We start from the raw sequence: 10783 nt of genomic DNA on the forward strand, positions 1-10783 counted from the left end.
TAAGCTACCTTGCATAGCTTGGGCAGACACAAGTTTGTATTTCTCAACTGGCTGTTTAAACCAACCTGGAGCTAGCACACTTATCTGCAGTCTTTTCAGACAGAGATTATAGAGGTTATTCTATGTAAAAGCATTTTAAAATGTGACCAAAATGAATGGCCAAGAGAAGTTTCACCAACTGTAGACTTGTCCAAGAGGACCAGGACATGAAGGACCAGTATAAGCTGAATTGTTGGTAAAGCAATGCTTAATGAAAAAAAACAAAAAAAACAAAAAAAAAAAACAGGCAGATGAAATGATAAGAGGACACAGGAGCAGATGAACAAAGAAGCTGTAGCTTGACAGTGACAGCATTTACATAGACAGCCTCTCAGATTCACACAGAGTTTCTCTCTTCACTTCATACCAGGAGCATGGCAAAGGGTTCTGAATACAGATCACACTACAGATTAAAGGAACATGTGATGATGAAAACAGGACATTTAAAAAGTAGCTTACAACAATCAGAATCCCAGCAAATGTGTCAGTGTGGTATAGTGGTTAAGGAGCTGTACATAAGATTGTAAGGTGTAACTGTTTTGATTCCCAGAAAAGACACTGTCATTAATGTACTTAAGCACACAGTTAATAGCTTAATAGTTTAATAGTGTGTTGAAATGTAAACTCTGCAAGCTGCTTTGGATAAGAGTGTCTGCTAAATGCATCATGATTCAAAGATTCACTGCTATAATATTTTAGGTCCAAAAAATATTTTTTGTCTTTCAGGAAATCAAAAGCTTCACTAAAACATTATTGCTTAGTTTCTGAAGAACTCATTAAAAATGGGGAACGCACCATCAGAAAGTAACATGGGCGACCGACTGAGATGCTGTAAATGTTACAAAGTTCTGCCTCCATGCAGATCCTTCTCAGATCTTTACCAAAGTACCATTCATGGAAGATTTGTACATGTTTTCAATGGAGGAGAATACTACAGACCAGTTGGCCATGATAATGCATATGAGTGCGAATATTGTTTTAATAAGCCAATCAGAGATCAAGAACAAATGAGAAGAGAAGAGGAGAGGAGAAGAGAGGAGGAGAGGAGAAGAGAAGAGGAGAGACAAAGAGAAGAGGAGAGGAGGAGAGAAGAGGAGAGAAGAGAAAAGGAGCGTAAGATGAAAGAACAGCAAAGGGCCAAAGAGGCTGAAGAGAAGAGACGAGAAGAACTGAATCACAGACTTGAAGAATCACACCATCGAGCTCAAGAGCAGCACGAGCATCAACTGAGCAGAGACATTTCAGAGGAACATGAGTCCAAGCGACATGTTCTGATCGGCCACCTGGATGAGTTTGAGGCAAACTATGAATCAGACAGAGATGAGCTTCTAGAAACCCTCTCATCAAGATGCAGCATTCCTGTTGCAGACCTCAGTCTCACTCAGCTGACTGCTGATCAGCTGGGGAGCGTCCTGTCAGCCCTGGACAAACTCCTGTTTGATGAGTGGATCAGTGCTCCTCCATCCCTCAGCACTCTGCAGCACACACAAGTGTTGATCACAGAGCTGTGTGTCCTGTCAGTGGAGACGTCTGAGGGACTTTCCCTGCACAGCTTCTCCAATCATGTGCAGTCCCTGGTGGAGTCCATAAGCCAATCAGCATGCAGTGTTTCTGAGAGCTTCCTGCTGACTCAAGCTCTGTACATGAGCCTGATGCACTTCTTCACTGACCATGGCAGCTGTGATTCTGATGCAGCTCTCATAGCCAATCAATGGGCTGAGGGGGACCCTTCCACTGAGGATCTCTTTCTTGTAGAATTCCTCGGCACCCTCACATCATCGCTACAGAATGTGATTGGACGAGCCTCCGTGTTCATTCTAGAGATGGAAATCCAGTGCTTGAAGCTGCTCCTTTTCAAACTCACACATCTCAATGACAAGGAAAACCACTCAGAATCCACTGAAATGCTCCTCAGACTTGTGCAAACAAACCAATGGACACCAACAGAAGCAGTGACTCTGCTCAAAGTGCTGACAGAGAAATATGCAGAGGACGCTCCAATAATTGAAGTGCTCACATTGGTACAAGTGTATGACATATCACCAGAGTGGTCACATGACTCTGGACACTCCCTCATCCAGGCTCTGGACTTTGTTGGCCCTGAGAGATTCCAACTTCATTTCAGAGAGATGATCAGGAAGCAAGATGAGAGGAGTCTAGATTCAGCTTTAGAAGAATTAAAAACATCAAGGAATTTGGACGATTCTGTCATTGATATGATAAAAAACATCATCACTGGTGTCCTACAATATTCAGAAAATGCCCCAAAAGATGAACCATTCATGAAAGATTCCTTTAAAGGTTCAAACCTGAACAAACATGACGTCCAAAACTCCCTGTCTCAGCTCGGCAAAGCAGTTTTTGATACAAAAGGCTGGTGGCCCACAGTGCAGCAGATGCTGAGGTGGTGTGTGTTGGTGCTGACTGAAAACAGCGTGAAACTAGAACTGGTTGGTGTGGACGAGGACCCATGTGTCACAGCCATGTTTGCAGCCACACAAGTCTGCATGGGAAACAAACTGGACATTGTGCTGAGCTCTGATGTTCAGTCACACAAGCAAATTAAGGAGTGGTCTGACTTCTACAAGCACCTTGAGATTTCTCTCAACACAAACATGAAGAAAACTAATGCATCACAGAGAGATGTCTATGAAGCAGACATTGTGTACGGTACCATGGACGACTTTGTCTCTGATTACTTTCAACTTGGCTTAGAGGTGATGGAAACAGGAAACCCTCACCTTAGCCGAGGATTTATCATTGAAGAAAGAAGTCTCAGTGCTTCCCATCATCTGGATCTCTCAGGGCTCAAGGAAAATAATGTCTTGGTGCTTGCTGTAGACATCCTGCAAAGCCTCATGGGTCATTTTCATTGTGAGGATATGGAACTGAGACACCAGTTTATCAAGGCTCTTTTTCAGGTGCTCCATACTAACCTTAACAAAGGTACAAATGCTGAGAGTAAAATCATAACCATCTTACAAAAATGTACTGGAAAGGAACTGTCTTCCAGTGAGGTCTTCATTCTGACCATTCTTGAGAATCTCCTGAAAGAGTTTACTGGAGAAACAGAAGGTGAGAACCACTGGGAATCTCTGGGAGGCCAATTGTGTTTGGAGAGTTTATTTTCCTGTGCAGTGCAACTCCAAGCCTCAAAGGAACAAATCAACGAACTCTTCCAGATGGTGTCAAACCTTGTAGCACAACAACTTTGGTCACCAGTAGAAGCTTTAAACCTCCTTGAAGCATTAACTGACCGCCATCTCGATGAAGACTGTATTTCCATCATGAAGATTTTACATCTGATACAAACATATCAGGTGTCTTCTGTGTGGACAGATGAGAAGAACCACTCTCTCCTTAAGCTCTTGAACTCATCTGAAACTGAAAATCTGATACAGCATTTAGAAAAAAGCTTCAGAGATGAAAAAGAAAAAAGCACTGACTGTCTTTTTGATGAAATACGACAGATGAAAAACATTGATGAACAAACATTGGAGAAATCATACAGTATAGTAAAGACTGTTAACAACCTGATTGAATCTGGTGAAATTAAAAAACACAAAAATGTAGAGAAAGCTAGGAGTCTGAGTCATAGCACAAACACAGAAGACCTTCAGGAGATCCTGGCAGTCTTATGCAATGCTGTACACCTGAACAAGGCTGAAGGAAAGTGGTGGCCCAGAACCACTCAAATGATAAGCTGGTGCCTCTTGGCCTTGTCTGACACTGGGAAGCTCCTGGAGATGGGAACTGGAGAAGGAAAGTCATGCGTCATTGCAATGTTTGCAGCACTGCGAGGGCTCAGGGGTGAAAAAGTCGATGTGGTGTCAAGCTCTTCTGTGTTATGTCAAAGAGATGCAAAAGAATGGACCAACTTCTACAGATACTTTGGCATCACAGTTGACACAAACACAAATAAAACCAAAGACAAAGACAGAAAAAAGTGCTACCAGAAGGACGTGGTCTACGGAACAATCGAAGCCTTTGCTGCCGATCACCTCCGTCAGATATTTGAGATGAAGGATGTGAGGACTGATCGCAGCTATCAGTGCATCATAATCGATGAAGTGGACTCACTGCTGCTGGATCAGGGAGTGCAGCTGACCTACCTCTCCAGTCCCATGGTCTCCATGCAGCACCTGAACATTATTCTGACCATGATCTGGGGCCATGTCAGTCAGTATGGCCTCTTGTCAACAGGACACCAGACATTCATACAGGGTCCCCCAGCTTCATTCTTCAAGGCCATATTTGATTCAATTGACACAGAAGAAATTAACGACCCCATGGATATTTTACGTATTGCTGAAGAATCAAAGTTTGTGCCAGAAGGATTCACAGAGGATTTCTACAAAAGCGAAAAAGATGAACTTGTCACAAAACTGAAAACCGTGAGTCAAGATGCAGTGGTGGATTTTTTCCATGAACTTGAGAACTATGTCCCCTATGGTTTCACTGTATACACTTTAGATGACAATGGACTGCTCTGTCTCACAAAGGCCAGCACGTACAACAACCAGGACGTTCCAGACCTCACATTTCTTGTTTTGGAGGGAGGGTTGTGTTGTCCTCTCTATGATTCTGAAGAAATTCTTATCAAGCCCATTGCAGAATTAACATCACAGAAGATTCAGTACACGCCATGCACAAACGATAAAGACAAGATGAGCATCCCTGGATTCCTGAGAAATCTGATAGAGAAGAAATTGTCAGTGTGGGTTCAGAACGCCTTTCTGGCCATGAGACTGAGGCAAGGACAGGAGTACGTTGTCGAAAACGACAGTGTCTGTCCAGTGGACTTCAGATCTACCGGTATTGTAGAACTGAATAAGAAGTGGGGTGATGGTCTGCAGCAGTTCATTGAGATCAAACATCAAGTCAAACTGAGCACAATTTCAACAGTCACAAACTACATTTCTAACATTTCCCTTTTTGAAAAGTACCATGGGAAAATATACGGAACAACAGGGACACTTGGGAGTAAAACAGACATGATGTTTTTGCAAGACCTTTATCCAGATCTGTTGGCCTGCAAAATGCCAACTTTCAACAGGAAGAAATTATTTGAGGTCAAAGGTACTCTGAAGACTTCAGCTGTAGAGTGGAAATCTGAAATAAAAGATGTGGTTATGGCTCAAATTTCCCCAAATTCATACAGAGAGGGAAGAGCAGCCTTGGTGATCTGTGAAACTATCAACGCAGCCAAAGAGCTGTATGAAGAGCTGGAAAACATCATCCCAGGTGAAATCATCCTCTACAACCGCAGTGACAAAGACAGTTTGAGCAAAATCCATAAGGTACTGGATTCTGGTGATGTCATTGTTGCCACAAACCTTGCTGGGCGTGGCACAGACATAAAAGTCTCAGAAAAGGTGAACAACAACGGGGGACTATTTGTCATCCTCTCCTTCCTTTCAGAGAACTCCAGAGTGGAACTCCAGGCATTTGGCCGCACTGCACGCAAAGGTAAACCTGGATCTGCGCAGGTAATCATGACCACGGATCATCTGCTGGAATCCTTCAGGACAGTGTCTTCTCTGGAGGAGGCAAAGGAAACAAGGGACAGACTTGCAGCAGAAAGGATAAAAGACATGATGAACGATGTCACTGAGATGAGACTGCGAGAGGACCTGTTTTCAGAGTACTGCGAGACCCTTCAGGATATTTACAAGAACACAGATGGAGATGAAGAAAGAGCTGTTGTTGCCATCATGAACGAGTTCTGGGGGATTTGGTTGCAAATTAAATCAGATGAAATTGACCAGTTGAAAAGAAATGAATTGCAAAAGAGTTTAAAAGCTGATTTGTCTTGGGCAAAAGGTCAGTGTCACCAACAGACTTCACCGTGTTCTAGCATTTACCACTACATCAAGTTTGGGAATATCGCAGTGGATGAAAAACAATGGGATATCAGCATGAGGCTTTTTGAAAAAGCTATGAAACAAGATGAAAGTTGGGCAGCCATAGCTTTTTACAGCCATGCATACTGCACTATAAAGCAGCAGAAGGGAGATTACCTCACTAAGGCCACAGATGATCTCAGGAAAGCACAGGAGTCTCTGAAGTACCTCAGTGAGGAATGTATGGTCTGCCTGCAGCTTGTAAAAATGTCCTCTGCTCACTCAGCCAACAGTCAACTCAACCCAACCAGCCTCGAAAAACAGTTTTTAAACAAGTGCAACATGCTCAAGTACTTTGATGAAAACATTAGTGAGGCTATCAAAAAGCTGGAGGAGATAAAAGACAAAGGGAAGGATGCAATAGCCAATAAATCACCCATGTTCTCCCTGGTTTCAAGCGCCGATGAAGATCTCCAGGCAGAGGCCGACAATCTCTACAGTCGAGGTCTGAAGTATGTATTTTCTGTGGAAGAGAAGCCTCGTTTCCCATGGGAAGCTCTGCTGGTGTTCTTTCTTGGAGTTCTGCAGATTGTTGGTGGGGCACTGCTCACTGCATTTACATGTGGAGCATTGGCTCAAGTTGGCATGGGGCTGATCACTGAAGGAATATCAGACTGCATCCATGGCATTGAGTCCATGGTGACAGGAGAATTCAGCTGGAAATCGTGGGCTATAGAAAAAGCCATTTCCATTGGTGTATCTCTCATTGGATTTGGAGTTGGAAAGCTGATCGCAAAAGGCTTCAAAGCTACTAAAATGTTGATTAAATTAGGCAAAAAACTGAAATCAATGCCAAAGTTTCTCTCCAGACAGGCTAAAGATGGGATTAGCGTTGTTACAACAAAAAATATGAAGAATGCAGTGAAATACACAGCAAAAAAAATGGTAGACGAAGTCATTACCTATGGACTTGGGAAGGCAGAAGAGGCATTACTGAAAGAAATACTAAATTGCATTAAGGATAAGGTGAAAGAGGGAATTGTAAATGATGTGAAATCCAACATGGAGAAAGAGCCCTTGTCTACATTAGTGGACTCCATTATTCTCTCACACCTTGAGGATCAACAGCAACTGTCTGATCTCGTACAGGACGATGAAAGAAAGAGAAAACTTGTGGCTATTTTCAAAGAATTAAGCAACACTGCATTACAGCCATTCTACGCTAACCTCAGCTGGCAGAACAAGCTCCACTCATCCATCTCCACAGTGATTGACAAAGCTAAATCAGAGGTCACTGGCACAAAACGTTTTATTCTGACAGCCATCAAAGCCGTTCACATGACATCACTGGCAGCAGACGCCATCATAACAATGCACAGCCTCTCAAAAGAGTTTTTCTCAAACCTTCACAAAGAGCTAAATAAATTTAATCAGGAAAAACATTTCACAGAGAAAGTGAAGCGAAATGAGCTGTCTGCTTCAGAAACTGAGATGCTGAAAAAATTCAAGCAGGATTTAGCCGACACCATCAGTGCTTTATTAGCTGATGCTTTGGTACAAGTCTTCCACCAGAAGTTCTCCAGTCACATTGTTTCTTATGTCCAAGGCCAAGTAAATGGTATTGTAGGCAAATATGTAAGAACTGGCTTAAAGACTGACAGGACAGAGGAAAAACTCCGAGCTGGACAAAACAACAGATACATTGCATACATGCCAAGAGATTTGAACTCAAAAGATAAACTTCTAGGAAAACACTCACTGTCACATGCTGAAAAGATCAGGAACCCAATGACACCAGGTACCATTCTCGATATCAGAGTCCTGTCAGAAACCACTGGCACTAAGGTTGTCATCCTAACAGAGGACAGCCATGGAAAGCTCACCAAAATGCAGGAGCTGAACCCAGGCACTAAACCTGCCAGCCAAACTGTGACACTGATCTACAGGCCAAAGAGTTCCCAATACCCAGACGGCCATTATGATGTGCAGATCAATAATAAGATAGTGGCTGTAACCAATGAAGGCAAGGCATGTCTGTTTCATGCTTTAGCACGAGGCATGAAACCAGAGGCCAGTGAAGAAGAGATCACCATGGAGGCTGGACGCCTCCGATCTGTGGAGGCTGATACTCTCCTGAAACACCCAGGCCAATGGGAGCCTTTTGTCAAGAGCAAAGTGTGGACAGACACAATCAGAGGAGGGGACTGGTACATGGCAGAGGGAGCTGGACCAAAAAGACGTAAAATAAAAGAAACCAAAGAGCTGCTCCAGAAAGAGGTTGGAAAAGTTCAACGCTACAAAAAGTGGAAAACATATTCAAATCAAAATCCCGGCATTGGACAAATCATCAATGCAGATCACCAACCACCAGTGAATAGTATATTGGAAGCTAGAAAGTTGAACCAGAATAGCAAATTAGCTGAAGCCTTTCTTAAAGTGGCAACAGGCTCAAATCCTTTGAATACCAATCTTATTTCTAATGTGGACAAATATCATGGCCTTGAACTTCTTACTGTTACTGTGCCAAGAGAAATACATCGTGAGTTTCCTAGTACAAAAACTAAAGGTTATAGAACATTATTAGCTAAAACAATAAGCCAGGACGATGTTGTGGGCACCTTCAAACTGACCATTCTGGGTTCAATGCCCAGATTCAAGTTAAATAGTGCCAAGAGCTTCAAAGATTTTAAGAACACCACAGTGAGTAAAACCAGGCTTCTCAGTTTTAAACAAAGTTTTCAACAACATTCTAAAGATCTGGCCAATGACTGGTACAACCAGCTTCAAGGCATGGGTGTCATGACAAACACTGATCTCAACACCATTACTACATGGATCAACAACCGGGGCTACGAGAATCAAAACGATCCACACAGGAACCAAGTCTCCAATCTCCTGTAAATGCAAAGGTAATTTTACATTTACTATAAAACTGCAGTGTTAGTTGTATGAGCCTAGTTGATAAAGTGGTGGGTGGTAAATGAAGTCACATGTTCATAGAGCAGCTTCACATCCCATGTTCTAGTCGAGCCTGTGGCACCAGGTCCAAACTGCTGAGGGAACAACAGGGTCACCCTCACCAGGGAAACATATAGACTGAGCCGACTGAACTCATCAGATCATAACTGTGTACCAACCTCTCTTACCTGACCAGGCACCTGCAGGGCTGTCAGGTGAACATGTGATTGGTGCCCTGTCTGCACTAAATCATACAGGCTGGTCGACATGTAAATCAGAGCAGCAGCCATGTCCATAAGAGACGTTTGCAGTGGGTGGGATTCATGATGTAGCTCAATTCAAGTAGGAGAGAGAACAAATTAGTTTATTCACTAAAATGTAGACAACTTACACTGAATGAGCTCTCACTGATCTGAGTGAGAAATTTATCCATTTGTGTTCTGATTGCAGGGTAAAATCAAAACCTGACAATATGGCTGAAGAAGCAGAACGATGAAAACTGCAGAGATCCACCATCCTGATGTTCATCTGGAAACCTGTCTGGATATCTGGAACGATGATTGTTTTTGTGTTTGTGTATGATTTTGTTTAAAACATTCATTTATTTTCTGTTTAGTGGAGTATACTGGTAAAAAAAAAACTTGCATAAGAACTGAAATATCTTTTCAGAAACTTCAAAGAAATTACACTTTTACACTTTTTACATTAACTTTTTCTATTTCACTGTTCACGATTGTTCTAATTGTACCAAGGGTGAGACAGTTTGAAGCTCAGTCGACAGGAGTGCTTTGGGTTTTAACAGCCCACTTTTATTTTTCTTTTGTCCATGAGAGTTCATTCTTACATCTGTGGTGCTAGTTTCATTATGGACACTGCTCTTTGATAAGATGAATAATCTTTTTCTGTGAGCTAAATTAATGTTATTACATTTATATTGTATTTTATTTTGTAATCTCCTCTGGTATCGACAGCAAGAGCAACCTCAACTGGAGTTTAAAAACCCACTGGATTGCTTCAAGGGATGATTTTGATTTCATTTTGTTTTCATTTCATGTAACTTAGTTTCTTGATTCTTACATAGTATAGTTCCTAGTTAATCAATAGTTTTATTTTACACACATCTTTCTCTTGTGGACACTTGATTATAGATTATAGATTATTTGGATTACTCTATCTACTCTATTTGTTACCTTGTATTATTAGACCTTCCTGATGTAATTACATTTATTCTTAATAAGCTGAAGACGTAATTCACTGGTCGCAGTGTCCCTTTTATGAATGGAGAGTTGATTCACACTTGTACAAGCACTGAAGGACGACTACAATCTTGTGTAGGCTGAGGTGGTGACACTGATAAAAAGATCTGCAAACAGATTTCAAGACACAGCCCTGAATCCTCTCTCCACTCCAGAGTACGATGACATGATCACTGAGGGAGAGAAATCTGAGACCAAACCAGGCTGGAAGCAAAGAGTTCAGTCCCTGATGGACATGAGAGAAAAAGCTGAGATCATGGCTAAAGTAGAGAGAGGAGAGAAACTGCTCCAGAGTCCACAGTGATAACGACTCTTTTAGTCAGAACTGGGGTTAAATCAAGTCTCAACACTGAGAGACTGAGACTTCAATGACTACGACCAAGAAAAGCTCAGGATAAATGAATTCTTTCTATTCTAACATTGTTTTAATCTACTATTATTTTAATTTCTTTGAATACAATCAGAATAATTTCAGACTCCTGACACTGATGTGTATTGACTTACATGTTATTGTCCTGTGAGTTCATATGATGATTACCACTCATTAAATGAGAAATAAACTTCACTATGCATCAAGTGTTGTTGTCTGTAGTTGTCTGATGTGTCAGTGTCACTGCTGACGTCTACTTCAGTCCATAATACAGACATGATCAGTGTCTGAGCCTTATTCATATAGTCATAACTTCA

The 10783-nt window shown here is 41.9% G+C and overlaps 1 protein-coding gene across 1 annotated transcript in view; it reads left to right on the top strand.

Annotated features, from left to right (window-relative positions):
- The window catches only part of LOC139628986 (uncharacterized), a 15766-nt gene extending 5093 nt beyond the window's left edge, over positions 1 to 10673 (top strand). Inside the window, exons 3-4 of the mRNA XM_071491282.1 lie at positions 766 to 8791; positions 9291 to 10673. Coding sequence (XP_071347383.1) covers positions 822 to 8783 — 7962 coding nt within the window. The 5' untranslated portion in view covers positions 766 to 821 and the 3' untranslated portion in view covers positions 8784 to 8791; positions 9291 to 10673. The remainder of the gene's footprint in view (positions 1 to 765; positions 8792 to 9290) is intronic.
- The last annotated feature ends 110 nt before the right edge of the window (positions 10674 to 10783 follow it).

This window comes from Trachinotus anak, unplaced genomic scaffold, assembly GCF_046630095.1.
Source record: "Trachinotus anak isolate AG129_WGS33_773 ecotype Australia unplaced genomic scaffold, CSIRO_AGI_Tana_v1 ptg000012l, whole genome shotgun sequence".
Lineage (NCBI taxonomy): Eukaryota > Metazoa > Chordata > Actinopteri > Carangiformes > Carangidae > Trachinotus > Trachinotus anak.